The sequence below is a fragment of the Aedes albopictus genome, chromosome 2 (assembly GCF_035046485.1).
Source record: "Aedes albopictus strain Foshan chromosome 2, AalbF5, whole genome shotgun sequence".
NCBI lineage: Eukaryota > Metazoa > Arthropoda > Insecta > Diptera > Culicidae > Aedes > Aedes albopictus.
In genome coordinates this window covers 317,474,732-317,494,764 of record NC_085137.1, presented here as the reverse complement: position 1 = coordinate 317,494,764, position 20,033 = coordinate 317,474,732, and the positions used below count along the sequence as shown (strand labels likewise).

General features: G+C 40.8%; 2 protein-coding genes across 3 annotated transcripts in view; one reads left to right on the top strand and one right to left on the bottom strand.

Moving 5' to 3' along the window:
- Positions 1–768: 768 nt before the first annotated feature.
- Positions 769–19,128, bottom strand: LOC109412507 (transmembrane 9 superfamily member 3). Its single transcript, XM_019686125.3, has 8 exons — positions 18,760–19,128; positions 18,470–18,665; positions 3,050–3,537; positions 2,783–2,949; positions 2,498–2,723; positions 2,231–2,439; positions 1,941–2,171; positions 769–1,685 (listed from the first exon to the last, which is right to left on the bottom strand). Exons 1-8 carry the CDS (start codon positions 18,847–18,849, stop codon positions 1,541–1,543), a joined length of 1,752 nt encoding a protein of 583 aa, XP_019541670.1. The 5' UTR covers positions 18,850–19,128; the 3' UTR covers positions 769–1,540.
- A 172-nt stretch (positions 19,129–19,300) lies between these two features.
- LOC109420811 (muskelin-like) overlaps positions 19,301–20,033 on the top strand; it is a 39,168-nt gene continuing 38,435 nt past the window's right edge. Inside the window, exon 1 of one of the 2 annotated variants that reach the window (XM_062852330.1) lies at positions 19,301–19,464. In XM_062852330.1, the coding sequence (XP_062708314.1) occupies positions 19,382–19,464 (83 nt within the window). In that variant the 5' untranslated portion in view covers positions 19,301–19,381. The remainder of the gene's footprint in view (positions 19,465–20,033) is intronic. The other variant, XM_019695258.3, reaches the window with a different exon arrangement.

Sequence of the window (20,033 nt, the reverse complement as noted above, 5' to 3'; positions counted from 1 at the left end):
TTGCGATCTCGACCTCTATTCTCGGGCGGCGCGTCACGAAACCAACAACAGCGGATTGGAACGAAGCAAAGCGGGTTCTACGTTACCTGAAAGGAACAGCAAACTACGAGCTGCGTCTTGGTGCTGTTAGCAACCTTCAAGTGGAGTGCTTCGTCGATGCGGACTGGGCTGGTGAAGTCGACGATAAGAAGTCCAACACTGGCAATATTTTCAAGTTCGGCGGAGGGTTCATCGGCTGGGGAAGCAGGAAGCAAACATGCGTGTCTCTGTCGAGCACTGAAGCCGAGTACATCGCGATGGCGGAATGCCTACAGGAACTGCAGTGGCTTCGACGACTGTTGGGCGATTTGGGCATCCGTCTGACGTTGCCCATAGTGGTCCATGAAGACAACCAGAGCTGCATACACGTGTTCATTTCATTTTCTCCCGGAAAAAGTCTCTTCCTTGCGGCCGAATCTCCAATAGAAGCATGAGGTAGAAACTTGTGGGGACTAGGCTATGTTGTACGCTTTACTTATCGACTCACCGTTTTGCAGCTGACTGGGCATTCCGCACATTTACCGCTTCGGTTATATGGGCTCTCGGCTTCAAAGGCCATTTGATTAGACGCTGTTTAACCGAACACCATTTGGTTAAAAAATAAATCGTGTTACGTTATCGTTACTATAGGAAAAGGCATCTGGTACATCATACAGGTATAACGCCCACAAATCCACATGAATTTCTTTCATAGCAAAAAAAAGTTCGACCAAAATGATCTCCTTTCAGTTAATTTTTATGGTTGTTTATTGATTCACTATTTTATACTCAAATAAAAACTGCCCGTTTGTAGCACATACAGAAGAAGCCTTCATGAGAATACAATTATTTAACTATGTATATGTACTTCCGTCTCTTTATCTCATTTTCGTAGTCCCTCTTACTTAGTCATAGATTTACACACCTTCAGGATCGGGATTTTGTTGCAGCTTCCTATGATTTCATATTCGTTTTTCTTTATGTCTGCATTTCTCTACCATCACTTACTACATGAACGTGCGGTTGTTGTCTCAGTACGATCGGTTGGCTTACAAGTCTTGTTTCAAAACGCGAAAAATATGTACCTTAATAACCCTAGGATCGTTTCTGCTCGAACGGCGATAGTTAGGTTGTTACATTTCTTTACACATAACTTAAGATTTAAAAACACAGTAAATTTTCTTTTCATTGCTCATATGTCAACGTTTACTCGAAAGTCCATCTTTCTTCTTTTTATATTTTGTGGCTTGTTCAGGTTTGCATTTTGTTACATTCGTGGGGGTTCCTAACATTGTAGCGTTCTGTTATCAAGTTTGTTTCCAACGGTTTTAGTTGCTACTGGCTTTAGTAGTGCTGCTAATACACATAATTAATATAATTAATCATCAGTTATCAGTTATATCGACTTGCGAACGGAAAACAAATTACTAATGGAAACAGAAAAAAACTCTAATCAAACGAGGATCGGGTTTTACTTTGCTCACAGTTGCAGCGCTATATAGGTAGTTGTAGAAGAGTAAAATTAGTCAATTTTTACATTGGAATAAATTTTCCGCACGAATATGTTCGTTCCGATGTAGCCGACCGTGCCGCAGATGATGCCGAGCGCACCGGAAAACAGCGCCATGTAGCCGAAGTAGAACGCCGTCTGGAAAAGGCCGTACATTCTGAAAGGAGAAAACGGATAAAAAGAAAGTGTTAGGTGAGAGTTTCAGCAATGCAATTCCTATTCCTGAAGGAATCTTATTAAAGACGCCCAGAGAGGTTTCTGATGACAATTATAAAAGAATTATGGAAAGAATTCTGAAGGGAGGGTAATCACCGATTGATTAGAAGAGGTTACAGATTTTTTTTTTTTTTTTTTCATAAGGATATAAGATTGTCTGATGGAAAAATCCACAGGTTTTCTCTAGTCTACTTACTTGGTTTTGAAGAAGAAATAATAGAACGAATAGATGTAGACGTAGATCGACGTGGAAGCCGCCGACATGAAGCTGGTCCACTGCCATCGGTAGTCTTCGGCGTTGAGCAAAAAGTATGTGCATACGATTGTCACGCACACGGTCACGATGATCAAAATCAGGAACACCAGCAGCATGAAACCGTACACGTAGTAGATCTTGTACGCCCAGAACGAGGTGAAGATGAAGTACCTGAAACGAATGAATAAATTGTAACATTGCATCCATACGCGTTGAAAGTTTGCACCTACATCTCAATGAAGATCGATCCGAACGGTAGAACACCTCCCAGCAAAATGATCACCAGGGGTTCCATAAACCATTTCTTTTCCGGAATGGGTCGAGGAACGGCATTCACTCGACACGGGTAGTCCGGCTGACCGTCCAAGTTGCGACCGACGATCGTTCCTATCAGCGTCAGCGGCAAAATCACGAAGATGCAAATGCATGTGACTGCAACCTACAGAAATATACGAGGTTATTGAACATTCGAAAGACTGATTGCTACTAAAAGTTACCATAGTTCCAAAAGGAATTGCCCTCGACGCGTGATAGTAGATGGCGATAAAGTTAATGAAGAATGCCGTTCCGCAAACAAGAGCCGGGACGATGAATGCGGACAGAAGCATCTGTTTAATCCATTGTTTGCCACCCATACGAGCATACAGCGAACCTCCGAAGTAGCCATTGATGGGTGAAGTGGCAGCATAAACGAAGATGGTTGTCGAAAGCATTGATCCACGTCTAAAATGAATATCACAAAAATGAACACTTGCTACTACCATGTACGAGGTGTGTCTTACTCTGTATACAGTTCCCCAAGAATAGCGAAACTAATTACACATAGAACCACCGAAGTCAGTTGGTAGCCAGCTCCAATTAATGCCGAGAACATCATAGCATTCGATGCTGGTCGGAATACGTCTCCGTGAATCTGTTTCCATCCGTATTCATCGCCAAGATCTCGTTCCTTGAGAAAAAAAACATAACGTCAAAAAATTGCCCGAATAAGGACTGTTTTAAAAATCATTTTTTACGAAAACCTTATTCGTGTAAACCTGTAGACTTACCATATCATCTGCTTCTTCGTCCTTGCTGTATCTCGCATAATCTTTCCTCAGAGTTCGCATCAGAATCATCGATACCAATCCAACCAAAAAGATGACCATCATGAAACTGTTGAAAATGCTAAACCAATGGATTCGGTGCTGGAAGAAGTTCGGATCCAGATACTTGTCGAACCGGTCCTCAAACTTGACGTTGCTCGGTTTCCAGTTAACTTCATACGTAAACTTAATCCTGGCGCCCACTTTCAGCAGTTCCTTCTTTTCCGGAGTTAGCGTCACGTCAACAATCTGCTTGCCGTTGTAGCTGATGTCGAACTTTTTATGCGTGTAGATGTAGTACTTCTTGTCGTCTTCCTTGCCTACCACTCCCCAGATGGGCAGGTCGTCAATGTACATCTGGTACCAGTACTGGTTCATAACGGCGTAAACGAACGCTTTGTGCTTCTTCTCAGTCAGTTCCACCATGCAGATCTCCGTTGGGGCAATGTCGTCTGGAATTTCGGTAGATTAGTACCCATAAGCCCATACATGGTTGATACCCTTGATACCCCATTAAGTAGATTTGTATGAGAGAAAATCAAGTGAGCTCTTAAAATTTCGCCCAGATTCATACATACATTCTAAAACGGAACGATCATTTGCACTTCGCTGAAGTATTGTAGGGTGGTATAGCCAGAAAATTGCAGAAAAGTCTACAAGATGACATGAACTACGTGAAGCAGATTTTAAGATAAAGTTGGTTGCTGATTCAATCATGCCAGCTGTCCTGTTCAACACAGGTCATCAAACAGGGATGTATCTTGGTGGAACAACAGGCTGGCTGAATTGAGAAAGAAATCTAGACGTTTGTTTAACAGACCGAAAGTTACTTCTGACTGGGATCCATATAAAAAGGCCCTATCAGAATATAACAAAGAATTAAGGCAAGCCAAACAAAAGGATTGGAAGAGGTATGTGGAGATAAACAACGCCCCTACAGCTACACAAGGCTACACAAAGTCCTTTCTAAGGACCATTTAACTGGTTTTGGCAGCCTTAAGAAGGAAGATGGATTCTTCGGAAACGTTGGAAGTAATGATACGAACTCACTTTCCAAGGTCGATTCCTTATTTGAATGATGAGCAGGACTCAGACGAGGCAAGACATGTATGGTCGACAAATGCCTATCAAAAAGCTTGTAAAATTTTCACGCCATCTAGGGTCGAATGGGCATTAAGTTCTTTTCAACCAGGGTGGCCACTCAATTTTAGTTTTGGAATTCCCGTCTTTTTCCCGGTTTTCCCGGTACGATTATTCAACTTTTCCCGGTTTTTCAAAATGAACATTTTTGGAGTATGTAACACCTAACTCTCGTTTTACGTAAATATAGGAACAATGTAAAAAAAATCCACTCCAAATTATGCATTAGTAAATACTAATTATTTTCATCAATAAACGATATTTAAGAACGATTACAGTTTTAAAAAAAAATCAAACTGTTTTAGCACTGTCCTGCACCATCGTTCTAAATGATGATAAGATTTTTTAAGCTTTTCTTCTATGTGAATTCTAACTTAAAGCTTGTTTTTCACACTGCAATGACGAAGTACTCTACCCTCTCCGTCTTTTAAGAATGATCACTAACCAATGATTAAACAATGTTAGGTCACGCCACGAAAGCTCAGCTTCTCGGACGCAGCTTAATTTCCTCTCATTTCTCCCTAAAGCGGGGATAAAAAAAGAAAGTTTAGCTGAAACCAAATGTAATTCTGAACAAAATCTTTTACTAAATTTAACATCGATCACTTTACATCAGATGTGGAGTAATTCGAGTAATGTGCAATCAAACGAATCGATTTTAGGATCTTACAGTGTGAGTAAAGTACTGTCCACGTACATACTGTAGCTCCTGTATATACTGTAGGCATCGTAAAGTGAACGTTGAACAGAAAAACCTGGCTGGTACTTTTCTGAACACTTAAATTTTACTTGAACAGCTTTCTGGAAATTTTAGTCTTTAAACGAGCCAAGAAACGAGCCAAAATAAATTTGTCCAATTTTAAAGATTGCTCTGTGATTAGAAGTCTGAAAACAATTTTGGACTAAAGACGTAGTCACGTGCTTGCTTCCAGAAATATATGAAATATTAAACTTTTATTTCTTACGACTTTGAACAGCCAAAAGAAGCGTACCCGGAAGAAATCTGAACAACATATTCTGTAAATTGGCTTACTTTGAAATAGTTGTAAATTAATAGTGTTTTGTTTTTTTTTTTTTGATAATGGTTCCACTATTTAAACAAGTGGTTAGTAGTTAATTCAAAATTAATTGGGTTACAATAATATTCTGAAAACTATTACATCTAATTCCGTTTGTCTCAAGTTCGTTGAAAATGTTAAATATTCTGATCGAAAGACACAATTCTTTCTCTTCAAATTCACTTTCAATATTTAACCTTCTACTTCCCATGGTTGCTCTAGAGCATCATCGATGTTCGACAAACTCGACACAATCGGAATTCAATAAATATGATGGAATGGTTTTTACAATACAACTGTAATCTCATTAGGTAAACCCAACTACTAACACACGTTTCAATAGTAGAACTATTGATTACCATTCAAACAACTAATGATTTACAACTGTAAAACTTTTTCGTTGATTTCGGAAACTTTAGCCAGTTCAGAATAAGTTCAAGCACTTTTTTCGATAACGCTTTCTTGACATAGAAATAATCGTTAAAAATCGTGGGAAGGAAAGGCTTAATCCTTTATGAAATTGTTTATGTTTGAAATGATGCTGAAGTTTATTCACAAATTCGATAATGAATTAGCAAAATTTCGAGAAAAGCAAGGTTGTAGGATCAGAATCGACAATTTGAATTTAGGTTGCTTATACAGATTATCGATGAGTTGTATAAAATTCAAATATGTTCACCAAATTTCTCTCAACAATAATTTTCCCGGTAATCATCTCAAATTCCCGGCTTTTCCCGCTTTTTTCCCGGTCGTTCTGAATTCCCGGCTTTTTCCCGGTTTTCCCGTTTTTCCCGGTTCGGTGGCCACCCTGATTCAACCTTTCAAAACAGCTGGGAAAGATGAAATCTTCCCAGCGCTACTTCAGCAAGGTAAATAAGTGCTTTGTCCGCTTATAACTGAAATGTTCAAAGCTAGCGTCACTCTTGTCTACATACCTAAAGCATGGAGGAAGGTTCGAATGTGTTTATTCCGAAAGCTGGCAAAAGGGATAAAACAACTCCAAAATCCTTCAGACCGATAAGCCTTTACTCAGTTCTATTGAAAACAGTGTTGGTAAAAACTCAAAATCTCAAATCTGAAGGTTGAATTGTTTCACGCGCGATTTTTGACTCGCCAAACTCACCGCCGAAAAAATCACGCATGAATTGGCTAGTGATTTCACTCATTGCTTTATTTCTTGGCGTTCTTATCATTTACATCGAGGTTTTCAGGATTACATGATAGAACAAAAGCCAATCTAGCGTACAATAACATTGAATGCCATTCAAATTGATTTGGATACGTTTTACTCGCGATAGCGAACGAGATTTCGGCGCATGACTCGTGAGAGCAAGATTTTGAATGAAAATCTCGCGCGTGAGAAAATGATTCACACGCAGAAAAATGGCGCTGGTTTAAAACAATAAAACGCATGGTTGATTTTCAAACTGAGAATTTACTTATTCCAAAATTATATTTAATTGTTTTCATTTAGAGTTTATCGATAAAAACAACCGATTACCATCATTTCATATAATGTCAAAAATTTCATTTGTTTCAACAAAATAAAAACCATAAACATGGTCCGAAAGCACTCACACACCTATAAAATGCTTACCCCAACATCGCCACAACGAAGAAGGTGCAGCAAATTTATCACGCCAACTTCCAAGTGCAGCTTTGGTCGTGATGGATAACGCGCTGGTACTCACGACAGCATCCACAAAAAGTTGATCGGCTTCGCCTTTTTTGTCTTTTTTTTAGTCGTTCTCCTCTCCATCCGCTCACCGACGGTCTAAAAATAGATTTCCGAGCTGCCGCAGGAGCTGCCGTCACCAACACAATCACATTCCGGCTTTGTTAGTCACAAAAGTGCAGTCGTTTAAAACAATCTGTTATTTTATGTTGAAACTACCAAATCTGTGTTTGTTCTAACAAACTGTGAAAAATTTCGTCAAATGAAAACATTTGTATTATCAAACAATGCAACAGTTCAGTTTAAACTAGAAATCAATTTGTCGCTATAGTAAACTGAAAAATCGGTTGATTTGAACTAGAATTTAATTATGTTTACAATTTATTTTTCTGCGTGCAGAATCGCGCGCGAGTTTGCTCACGCAGGAGCAGTTCTTAAGTGTGCTTTGAGTGTGATTTTACCAACACTGGTTGAAAACAATGCAAAAGATATTGGATGACTTTATCAAGTCAACCAGCTTAGTAGAGATACCTCTTAGCAAATTTCAATTTGCGTATCAAGCTGGTTAGTCCTTCAGTCACTAGTAAATAAAATTAAGAAATCGCGTCAAGCCAAGGAAATTTCCGTGGTTGCCTTTCTCGATATGGGTAACTCTCGCTGAGACCGTCCCACTATTTACACCAAGTCTTTAAAAATGTTTAAAGTAGTGAGTTTCTGAAAGTGCTCCTCAAAAAAGTAAGAAAAATGCATTTAGTTAATCAATATGATGGACCCCCCGTTAGTTAGAGTCACAACCATTTTTGCGGACCCCTCGATTTTGATCAATTGTTGGCTCATTTGAACCGTTATAACTCAAAAGTTTCTTTAAAAACCACCTCAAAACAAAATGTTGTTGAAAAGAGGAAAAATAGAGCTACTATTTAAAGTTATAAAAAAAATAAGTCGGCCATATTGATTTTGGCCGCCATCTTGGATTTTTATACCAAAACTTTTTTTATCACCATGTTGGCAACCACCGATTTTCCATGCGCACCCAACAACATCAGAGAATACGCCTGCATGCATACACAACGGCACCTGCAGCCAAATTAGGGAAAAATTGAGGTTTTTAACTGTTTCTCAATGATGCGGACATTGCTTTTTAAACTTTTTTGGTGTTTTGAAAAGCTGAAACTTTCAACTTTTCATTAGTGGATTCATATTTCAAATAAATGTTCGTAAACATTGTGAAATAACAATGCATTTATGTAAACAACCGGCACCTGGCCCAGTGCACTAAAGTGTCATGATTTACAAAAGTGCAGATAACTTTTGATAGTAAAAAGATATATCTCTAAATTTTTGATATGTTGTGTAAAAATGTCCCGCTTTCGATTGACGCAAAAATGTTGAAAATCGGTGGTTGCCAACATGGTGAAAAAAAAAGTTTTTGTATAAAAATCCAAGATGGCGGCCAAAATCAATATGGCCTACCCAACTTTTTATAACTGTAACTAGTAGCCCTATCTTTCCTCTTTTAAACAACATTTGGTTATAAGGTGGTTTTTGGAGAAACTTTTGAGTTATAACGGTTTAATTGAGTCAACAATTGATCAAAATCGAGGGGTCCGCAAAAATGGTTATGCCTCTAACTAACACGGGGGTCCATCAAATTGATTAACCAAATGCATTTTTCTTACTTTTTTGGTGAGGACTTTCAGAAAATAGCCACTTTAAACATTTTTGAAGACATGGTGTAAATAGCGGGACGGTCTCAGCGAGAGTTACCCATATCGAAGGAGCATTCGATAGTACATCATACAGCTCAATGCGTTCAGCATTGGAAGTTAGAGGCTTGGATAAATGCATAATAGAATGGATAATGGCTATGCTGAAAGATCGGGAGATTTCTGCTGATCTTGGAGATGCGCAACTATCTGTTAGATCTATGAAGGGCAGTCCTCATCCTCAAGGCGGAGTATTATCGCCCTTGCTATGTGTAGTAGTTATAGCAATGGTAGAAGACGAACTCCTTAAAAAAAACTAGCTGATCAAGGTATGCAGATGATGAGACCATTATTGTATTGGATATTGAAATTCGCTGACACGATCTCTAATCAGCTACATTTTGCGCTCAATATTACGCTAGAATGGTGTAGGAAAGATGGCTTAAACGTAAACCCTTCAAAACAACTATAGTTCCTTTCACTAGAAGGAATAAATTGAGTCTTATGCAGCCTTAAGGACAAACGTCTTGAAATCCCAGTTCAACAGTGCATCAAAACTTCTGACGCACAAATCTCAAGAAGCAAGCTTCAAACAACAATGCATTTTATTATTCTGTTCTTGCTCACTTGTAATAAGCTTAAAATAAGAAGCTCAGGTGCGCTGGTTTTGTTTACGAGGAGATGTGTGCCCTCAAAATCGTGAGTATGTGCCAAAGTCGGCCATTGTGGCGGCCATATTGGGATTCTAACAAGTCTGTCCTTAAGGCTTTTTACGGCATCATCAGCATTGGCAGCCATGTTGGATATGTGGCTCGAAATTTCAAAGTGATAGGTAATTCTCTGCCACCAAAGCGAATATTCGTATGAAAAAGTATCATATATCCTATATGCTCACTCGCACTGATTGCGATGATACTTTTTCTGCTTCGTTGTTGCAGAGTTGACAGTTTTTTATTGCTGACTGCATCCCAAATTGGACTATCACACTATTTTTGGTACGCCTAAAAAGTGTGATAAAAGTGCACAATTGCCTCGGATCGCCTCGACGTCTTCGGTGTACTTATTCCTTGATTTACAAGGAATAAGTGCACCGAAGACCCCAACTCGATCCGGCGTGGTCCTGCGCTGCAATCACACTTTGAAAGTGTGTGCACAATATACCGCATTTAGTTCACCACTGGACTGCGAACTGCGACTTCATAAGTGCGAAAACGTAAATAAAAGTGCGCGATTGCATCAAATCAGGTTGATGTCTTCGGCGCACTATTTCTTCAATCTATGGTGAACAAGTGCTCTGAAGACACCGCACAGTGGGAAAAATCGACCCAAAAAACGGATCTTTTAACGCCGCTGGTTTCGGTACGTGAAGTTGACCATTTCTGACGTAAAAAAATACGAGAAATCGATTGGTGCTAAATTCATTCACCGCACGGCACGGGAAGTGGTCCATTTTGCCCCATTTGGCCCTTTTTTCATACAAAAAGAAAATTAAAATGTACTTTCAAACAACTAACACGACCGTAGATCGTTGAAAATAGCTGCGGGTGTAATAAGAGGTTAATATAAATCATAATAATTCATGAAAGATTCTTTGAAATGCTTATTTTGCCCCATATGCCCCAACAACTGCTGGAAATTGTGGATTTTATATAATTATGAATGGATTTTTAAGGTTACGGATTTGAATTTGATTTTTTTGCATAAACAAAAAGCACTAGATAGATTATCACCAGAATCATCTTCTGTAGTTATCCAATTTGCCCCATTTTGCCCCATAATCATAGAAAAATGAGATTTAAAATGCATTTATAAGAAACAGATACTGCTATCGAACGTTGAAATTAGTTTTAGTTGCAATTGGAAGCTAACAGTTATCATGCGCGTATATGAAAAATATTTTCCCTATTTTACCCCACATGCCCCTAAAACTGCTGGATGATAACATTTTTCGTATTATTTTGTGATGTCACTGGTTGCAATACATGAAGTTCTGTTAATTTTTTTATGTACAAATACGGTTAATCAATTAGCTTTGGAATCATTCTCGGGAGGTACAAATAGCTGTCCATTTTACCCCAGTTTGCCCTGATTTGTTTTCGCCTTAATTGATTGATTGATTTCCCGCATTTGCTTATGTCCGAATTGCTGAAATTTTGGTACTGAAACCAATGCAATCGAAAGGACTGTTAAAAATATAACTGGTGGGGAATTCAGGGTATTATAAGCATCAATGGTAATCTAATTTGTGGCAAATATGCACACAACTGATATAATCAAGCATCACAAATATATATAATTTGGTGCTTTAAGACCAAAGGGCCCCAATCAATCAATTTAGCCCATATTTGACATATATCGTAAAATGCTTATTATGCCCTTAATTCCCCATCAAAAGCTGAAAATATAGAAAAAATCATATATATGTCTTTTTGAGGGCCCATATAGCCGAGGCCCATATGTCTTTTCGAGGGCCCATATAGCCGAGGCGGTAAACGCACGGGTATTCAGCATGACCATGCTGAGGGTGACGGGTTCGATTCCCGGTCGGTCCAGGATCTTTTCGTAAAGGAAATTTCCTTGACTTCCTTGGGCATAGAGTATCTTCGTGCCTGCCACACGATATACACATGCAAAATGGTCATTGGCAGAGGAAGCTCTCAGTTAAAAACTGTGGAAGTGCTCATTGAACACTAAGCTGAGAAGCAGGCTTTGTCCCAGTGAGGACGTTACGCCAAGAAGAGGAGAGGATGTCTTTTTGATAACTTTGGTTTCAGTACCAATGCTAATGAGGGAAATTAATTTATTCATTACCTGACAAAAAATCAGTGCAAAATAATTTATTCATTACATGATAAAAAATCTCGGCTAATTGGGGTGAAATGGACAGCTATTCATACCATTCCGAAAATGATTCTAGTATAAATCGATAAACCGCATTTGTATATATCCAAGATGTTTCACGACTTCATGTTTTGCATTCAGCAACATTACAAAACCATACAAAATTTGTTATTATCCCGCAGTTTTAGGGGCATGTAGGGTAAAATAGGGAAAATATCTTTCATATATGCGCTTGATAACTGTTAGCTTCCATTTGCAACTAAAACTAATTTCATCGTTCCATGGCGGTATCTTTTTCTAATAAATACATTTTAAATCCCATTTTTCTATGATAATAGGGCAAAATGGGGCAAATTGGACAACTACTGAATATGATTCTGGTGATAACAGATCTAGCGCTTTTTGTTTAAGCAAAAAAAATCAAATTCAAATCAGTAACCTTAAAAATCCATTCATAATTATATAAAATTCACAATTTCCAGCAGTTGTTGGGGCATATGGGGCAAAATAAGCATTTCCAAGGATCTTTCATGAATGTTTATGATTTCTATTAACCTCTAATTATGCCTGCAGCTATTTTCAACGATCTACACTCGTGTTAGTTGTTTGAAAGTACATTTTGATTCTCTTTTTGTATGAAAAAAGGGCAAAATGGGGCAAAATGGACCACTTCCCGTGCCGTGCGGTGAATGAATCTAGCACCAATCGATTTCTCGTAAATTTTTACGTCAGAAATGGTGAACTTCACGTACCGAAACCAGCGGCGTTAAAAGATCCGTTTTTTGGGTCGATTTTTCCCACTGTGCACCGAGTTGATTTGATGCAATCGCGCACTTTTATTAGCGTTTCCGCACTCGTGAAAACTAGTGCGATAGTCCAGTGGTGAACTAAATGCGCTATATTGTGTCAGTCCAATTTGGGGTGCAGTCAGCAACACCACTTCAAAAACGCGAGGCAGACAATCATTGAAAAGCAAAACGTCAATGATTCGTTTGAAAGCTTAGTGATGCATCATGACACCTTAATTAGACGGAGTTCGAATTCACTTCTCAAGAAGTAAAACATCTTGGCCATACTTTGACCAATTACTAATACCTTCACTAATACCTTTATTACTAAAGGCACAAATGCTCTTTGGGTCTGCAGTAAAGCCCTAAGTAAAACCTGGGGATTTCGACCAAATATGATATACTGAATTTATTCAGAAACAGACCGTCAAAAAATAACATATGCTTCACTTGTCTGGTGGATCAAAACAAATGAGATAACCGCTCAAAGGAAATTAAGTATACTGAGGATACTGAGGATACTGTTCGTATGTTTTCCATAGTTTACATCTTATGAATCAGTTATTTTTATTATTTTCATCATTTCATAGTTCTCGTATGCTTTTCATACTTTGAAATGCGAAATCCATAAGACTTGTCGTATGGAAAATCTCATAAGAAGCATCGTATGAAAATCATAAGATGTGTTATGAAACACCATTGCTAAAAAACAACAAAACTTTTATTGACTTCTAACCACTTCAACTTCCGAAGCGTCGGTGGGCGTATGAGTAAAGCACGCACTCGCCAACCTTGACGTTCCTGGTGCGATTCCAGGTTGCATTTTTTTTTTACTTTGTGCAAAACATTTCATAAAAATATGTATGATAGTCATACGACATAGTTTCAGTTTTTATACGTTATCGGTATGATTTTCATACGTGAGTGTTATGAAATTTATACAGTAATAGTATGACAATAATAGTAGGCGCTTTGAATCCAAAATCATAGTTCGTAGCTATGATTTTCGCAAGAAATTCTTGTGGCAAAAAATCATAGTTGATTCGTATGATTTTCGGAGTTGCAGTATCCTCAGTGTAGATTAGGCCTGTCCAGCTTTTCAAAAATGTTCTCTGATTCTCAAGTCCACCCCCATATTTTGATTGGCATCCTGAAAGAAGTAACTGGTCAAAATTTCAGCCAAATCCATTAAAATTAAGAGGTGCATCAAATAAATTTTGTGTTTTTCGATTATTTTTGAACTTCAAAAAATCATAACTACACTAAAACATGTCAAAACTTAATTCTTTTGACAGAAATTGAAAGCTATACTTGTTTGCTACAACTTCTCCGAACAACGTGTGCCTATAAAATTGAAGGAAACATGTGTAATTATCACATTTGTAATCAGAAAAACCTTAAAAAGTTGGTTTTTTGATAGATTTCGTTCTGGAACACCCTAATATACGTAATGAGTTTGATTTTTCAAAACGGCATCATATTCTCCAATGTTTTTTGGTTATTTGCTTCTTTGACACTAATGCTGTAGGAGTTGAGCAAAAATTACTAAAATTCGTGAAAGCCAAATGTGGCCTAAAAACTAGCTTTTCGGGTGCAATCACGCTTTGGCGCGCAAAAAGTGGCATCGCGTCAGCACTGATATGAAAGCCAACACCTGTCATCACGCTTGTTTGTTATCACTCGTAGTAGGGGATAGCCTAGGCAAACTACAAGGAAGCAAAGCTACTACGTTCAGTACAATTTCGCGCCACAACGTGATTGCCTCCAAAAAGCTAGTTTTTAGGCCACATTTGGCTTTCCCGAATTTTAATATTTTTTGCTCAACTCCTACAGCATTGGTGTCAAAGAAGCAAATAACCCAAAAACATGAGAGAATATGATGCCGTTTTAAAATATCAAACTTATTACGCATATTAGGGTGTTCCAGAACAAAATATATTAAAAACTCAACTTTTTCAGGTTTTTCTGATCACAAATGTGATAATTACACATGTTTCCTTCAATTTTATTGGTACACGTTGTTTGGAGAAGTTGTAGCAAACAAGTATAGCTTTCAATTTCTGCCAAAAGAATTAAGCTTTGACTTGTTTTAGCGTAGTTATGATTTTTTGAAGTTCAAAAATAGTCGAAAAACACAAAATTGATTTGATGCACCTCTTAATTTTAATGGATTTGGCTGAAATTTTGACCAGTTGCTTCTTTTAGGATGCCAATCAAAATATGGGGGTGGACTTGAGAATCAGAGAACATTTTGGAAAAGCTGGACAGGCCTAGTGTAGATGTTCCGAGGTTTCACTTTCGATATTACAAAAGCGACAGATATCATTCTGTACTTGGCCAATGTTTTTCAAATGATATCTGCTCGGACTGTGCTTAGTTACTAGGCCAGGTACAGGTTGAGGATCACAGGCCGATTGTTCAACTGAAGCATAATAAACGTGCACAGCCCACACTCCGAAAGCACTGATGATGACAAGGACGCATTTTACGCGCAGCTCGAACGCGAGTACGATCGCTGCCCAATCCACGACGTTAAGATCATCATAGGAGATTTAAACGCTCAGGTAGGCCAGGAGGAGGAATTCAGACCGACGCGACGATTGGGAAGTTCAGCGCCCACCAGCAGACGAACGAGAACGGCCTACGATTCATTGATTCCGCCGCCTCCAAAAGCATAACCTATCTTATCGTTACACCTGGAGATCACCACAGCAGACGGAATTGGTGATTTGTTGTTGCATGAAGAAGAAGAAGAAGAATGATGGTGTTTTGAAAAAATCCTATCCCTACAACACAGGGGAAGTTTTAAAAATGCCTCTATAAAATCTAAAACAAAAACTAATTAAAAACGGTTTGATGTACGGTGTTAGACTTTGGACGGACTACATATTGAACGTATAAATTTGAATTTAACATTTTTTTCTTGATAAGGTACTTAATTTGTAGTTCGTTCAAAGTCTAACACCGTACATCAAACCGTTTTTAATTAGTTTTTGTTTTAGATTTTATAGGGGCATTTTAAAAACTTCCCAGGGGACACAGGGCTGTGTTATAGGGAAGGATTTTTTCTAAACACCATCATTCTTCTTCTTCTTTTTCATGCAACAACAAATCACCAATTCCGTCTGCTGTGGTGATCTCCAGGTGTAACGATAAGATAGGTTATGCTTTTGGAGGCGGCGGAATCAATGAATCGTAGGCCGTTCTCGTTCGTCTGCTGGTGGGCGCTGAACTTCCCAATCGTCGCGTCGGTCTGAATTCCTCCTCCTGGCCTACCTGAGCGTTTAAATCTCCTATGATGATCTTAACGTCGTGGATTGGGCAGCGATCGTACTCGCGTTCGAGCTGCGCGTAAAATGCGTCCTTGTCATCATCAGTGCTTTCGGAGTGTGGGCTGTGCACGTTTCGCCAATCGCATATCGACCACGTTCTGATTGACGGACGGCACTTTTCCAGCATTATCGACATCAGGACCTATCGTGGCGCCAAAATACCGACTCCGACCACTGCACCCAAAACTCTCCTTCATCAACAATGTACGGTACCGGCGACCGCCACGGTACAACCTAGAGCGACTGAAACAACCGGATGTTGCCTCAGCATACACACAAAATCTCGAGGCCGCGTTGCCAGACGAGGGTGAGCTCGATGAGGCCCCTCAAGAGGACTGCTGGAGTACAGTGAAAGCAACCATTAACGACGCAGCTGAGAGCACCATCGGGTACGTGGAACGGAATCGACGGAACGAATGGTTCGACGAAGAGTGCATAACGGTTTTGGTGGAGAAAAACGCAGCGCGGGCGGTGATGCTGCAGCAAGGGAACCGACAGAACGTGGAACGTTACAAACAGAAGCGGAAACAGCAGACCTGCCTCTTTCGGGAGAAAAAGCGCCGCCTGGAAGAAGCGGAGTGCGAGCAAATGGAACTGCAGTGCCGTTCCCCAGAAACACGAAAGTTCTATCAGAAGCTCAACGCATCCCGCAACGGCTTCGTGCCGCGAGCCAAAATGCGCAGGAATAAGGACGGAGGCCTCTTGACGGATGAACGTGACGACGTGACGTGAGGTGATCGAAAGGTGGAAGCAGCACTTCGATCAGCACCTGAATGGCGTGGAGAATGTAGGCACTGGGAACCACTGCAACGGAGGTAACGACGATGCCAGTGCAGCGGAGGACGGAAATGAACCAACTCCAACGTTGAGGGAAGTTAAAGATGCCATTGATCAGCTCTAAACCAACAAAGCATCTAGTAAGGATGGTATTGCAGCTGAAGTCATCAAAATGGGCCCAGAAAAGTTGACCACCTGTTTGCACCAGGTGATGTGTAGTCAGGGTCTTGGAAACCGAGCAGCTACAGGAGGAGTGGAAGGAAGAGGTAATCTGCCCCATTCACAACTTTAGAGCGATCACTATTTTGCAGTGGCGATTCCCTAACCTCAAATCTACCTGTTCAACAAGTTTAAATTCTCAAATTTTCTGATCAAATTTGCCTGTAATTAGTAGAAAATGACGAGATTAGCTATTTACGATCATTTCCAATTCTTTTTTGATCCTATATTTTCGGCAATTGTATGCTTTATGGACGTTGGACAGGTAAAAAGTGAGGTTACGAGACGCCACTGCTATTTTGAATGCTGCCCACCAAGTGCTATCCTAAATCATTTTCCGTCGACTATCACCTAAAACGAATGAGTTCGTGGGATGTTATCAAGCCGGCTTCATTGACGGCCGGTCGACAACGGACCAGATCTTCACAGTACGGCAAATCCTCCAGATATGCCGTTTTTACCAGGTCAGAAAGCATCACCGACTTCAAAGTGACATACAACAGCATCGACCGCACAGAGTCGTGCAAAATCATGGACGAAAACGGCTTTCCTGGGAAGCTAACTAGACTGATTAAAGCAACGATGGACGGTGTGTAAAACTACGTAACAGTTTCGGGTGAACTATCCAGTTTATTCGTATTTCGCCGGGAACTGCGACAAGGTGACGGACTCTCATACCTACTATTCTGCCCCCATTCGCACAACAGTCCCATGTGAATAGGAAACCCAGCAAACATGGGACTGTTATGCGAATAGGGGCAGTATTCAGGTGTAATGCGACTAGCCGGGCTCAACAGCCGGGGAACGATTTTCACAAAATCCGATCAATTTGTGTGCTTTGCGGACGACATGGATATTAGCGCCAGAACATTTGGAACGGTGGCAGAATACTGTACACCCGCCTGAAATGCGAAGCATCAAAGGTCGGAGTGCTGGCAGGCGGAACCGAACATGACCGGATTTGCCTAAGTAGTAATGTCACGATAGACGGGGATTCGCGTACCTCGGATCCTTACTGACGACTGGCAACAATCAGTCATCAGTGGAAGTCGTACCTTACACCTATATGGTGTTAGGGCCCATATAGCCGAGGCGGTAAACGCACGGGTATTCAGCATGACCATGCTGAGGGTGACGGGTTCGATTCCCGGTCGGTCCAGGATCTTTTCGTAAAGGAAATTTCCTTGACTTCCTTGGGCATAGAGTATCTTCGTGCCTGCCACACGATATACGCATGCAAAATGGGCATTGGCAGAGGAAGCTCTCAGTTAAAAACTGTGGAAGTGCTCATTGAACACTAAGCTGAGAAGCAGGCTTTGTCCCAGTGAGGACGTTACGCCATGAAGAGAGAGAGAGAGAGAGTGGAAGTCGTACCTACTACGGGTTCCAGAAGAAGCTGCGGTCTAAAAAGATTCACCCACGCAACTATTGCACTAGTGCACAACAAGTACACCATGTACAAAACGCTTATAAAACCGGTGGTCCTCTGCGGAAACGAGACGTGGACCATGCTCGAGGAGGACCTGCAAGCACTCGCGAGTTTTCGAGTGACGCGTGCTAAGAACGATCTTCGGCGGTGTGCAGCTGAATGATGTAGCGGACAAGGATGAACCACGAGCTCGCTGCACTCTATGGCGAACCCAGCATCCAAAAGTTGGCCAAAACCGGACCAGGTGGAGTGTGGCTTGACGCATGACCGAGGATGGAGAACGGTAGCCACAAACCGAGTATTGCAGCGTTCTATTGTTGATTATGTCTTATCTTAAATGTGATGTTGTGAAAATAAATGTAGGTATGTATGTATAAATCTGGAAGCTCCCCATTTGAACCAATCTAATCTCCACTCACCTTTAAAGTCAATCTCGTACCCGCTGAACTCCAGTTCCACTCCCTGCAAGGCTTCGCTCATCGTTTCGTGGTAGTGGCTGATAGTCTGTTTGGTCCCCACGCAAAACGGCAACGAAAAGTAAGCGTACGTCTCCTGCCGGTTGTGATACGGCCCCACTGTATTCATCCATAGCACCACCTCTTCGTGGTCTTCATACTGCGCCATCGCATCATCAACGATGAGGGGGGAACATCATTAGTCATCGGTTCGAAAATCCAAAATCACCGTCGTCCCCCGCGGGAATACTTACCATGTGAGTGTGCTCGTCGCCCACCACCAGCGACACCAGGCTGGCCAGCAGCGGTAGCCCCAGCGAAATGATGACGAGCGGAGACTTCATGTTTTGTTGTTCGATCGGGGGAGGAACACCTCTTGCCGCGGTAGGTACCTGAAAACAAGATCCAAAAAGGCCGGAAAACGAACGAACGCCACCACTAGCACATGACTTCCCGCGACGGACCGAGTTACGAGGATCGCGTTTGGAACAATCTAACCGACCGGACGTTCCGTTTTATGTCCGTAAAAACGATTTAATGTTCCCGTTCCTGGGAATGTAAGGAGCGAAAAACACGTAGACAAAACCGGAATGCAATTTTTCCTCTTTTTTCTTTTCTGTATGACAGCGACTTTTGACGTTTTCTTTTGGGCTTGCCAAGGGCGTCGTACAGAAAGGGGTAAAAGGACACGCGTGATTCACTTCCTGAGGCAATCTGCTTCGTTCATCAACACGCCTTTTCACTCATTCTTTTTTCGTCGTCATTCCTCTTCTGGTCCGCTTTCGACGCCTGTTTTTCGTTGCTGCGTGCTGTTTGTCACTTTGCCAGTCGCGTTCGCCCTCGTCTCGATCAGTCATCATCAAAATTCTATCAAAAATGGCTGGAGGAATCACCGACATCAAGAAGCTCGAGTACGAAATCTACAAATATTCCAGCTACTCCTCGTCCTATTTGCCCGAGTAAGTAAAATTTCTGGTAGTGCCTGGGTGGGACCGTGTATTCCCGGAAGAATTACCGGCCGTAGTTGTGTATTTCGAGCGCTTCAAGCCGACAACAAAAATGTCGCATTAGGTTTGGGTCTGCGTCGAACCGCGAAAGGGGTTTAAATTTAGCAGCAGCGACTTTCGCTGTTTTATCTGCCATGAAATGCCACTGTTTGGATCAACGAATGGTGGATGATGCTTGCTAGTGTTGAATTATATTTATCTGACGCGAAATATACGATATTCGCAAGCTCATGGGAGTCCACTATCGGTAATTGGCCGCAAGTGCACTTTTGTATTGAACGAACAGGGTAGCGGGACCTAACTTTGGCCAGGAAGTGAAAACGTTCATAAACGGGTTTTCAAAAAGCTTTGATGTTCAAGATAGTTCCATTGATAATCTTGTTTATGATTTTGCAAACAAGATGAAAATTTACCACTCTACCCTAGTGTGAACTGCATTCCGCGCCGCGTCGTGTCCTTGTCACCAATGTCGGATTTGTTGTGATAACATATCGCCTCGCTGATGCTAACAAGTGCCAATG

Excerpts from the sequence above, each read along its gene's own strand:
- LOC109412507 (XM_019686125.3), bottom strand. The coding sequence starts at position 18,849 with ATGAAGTCTCCGCTCGTCATCATTTCGCTGGGGCTACCGCTGCTGGCC. Across the intron at positions 18,666-18,759 it reads GCGACGAGCACACTCACATG|TATGAAGACCACGAAGAGGT; the intron begins GTAAGTATTCCC and ends GCGATGGCGCAG. Across the intron at positions 2,440-2,497 it reads CAATTCCTTTTGGAACTATG|GTTGCAGTCACATGCATTTG; the intron begins GTAACTTTTAGT and ends ATATTTCTGTAG.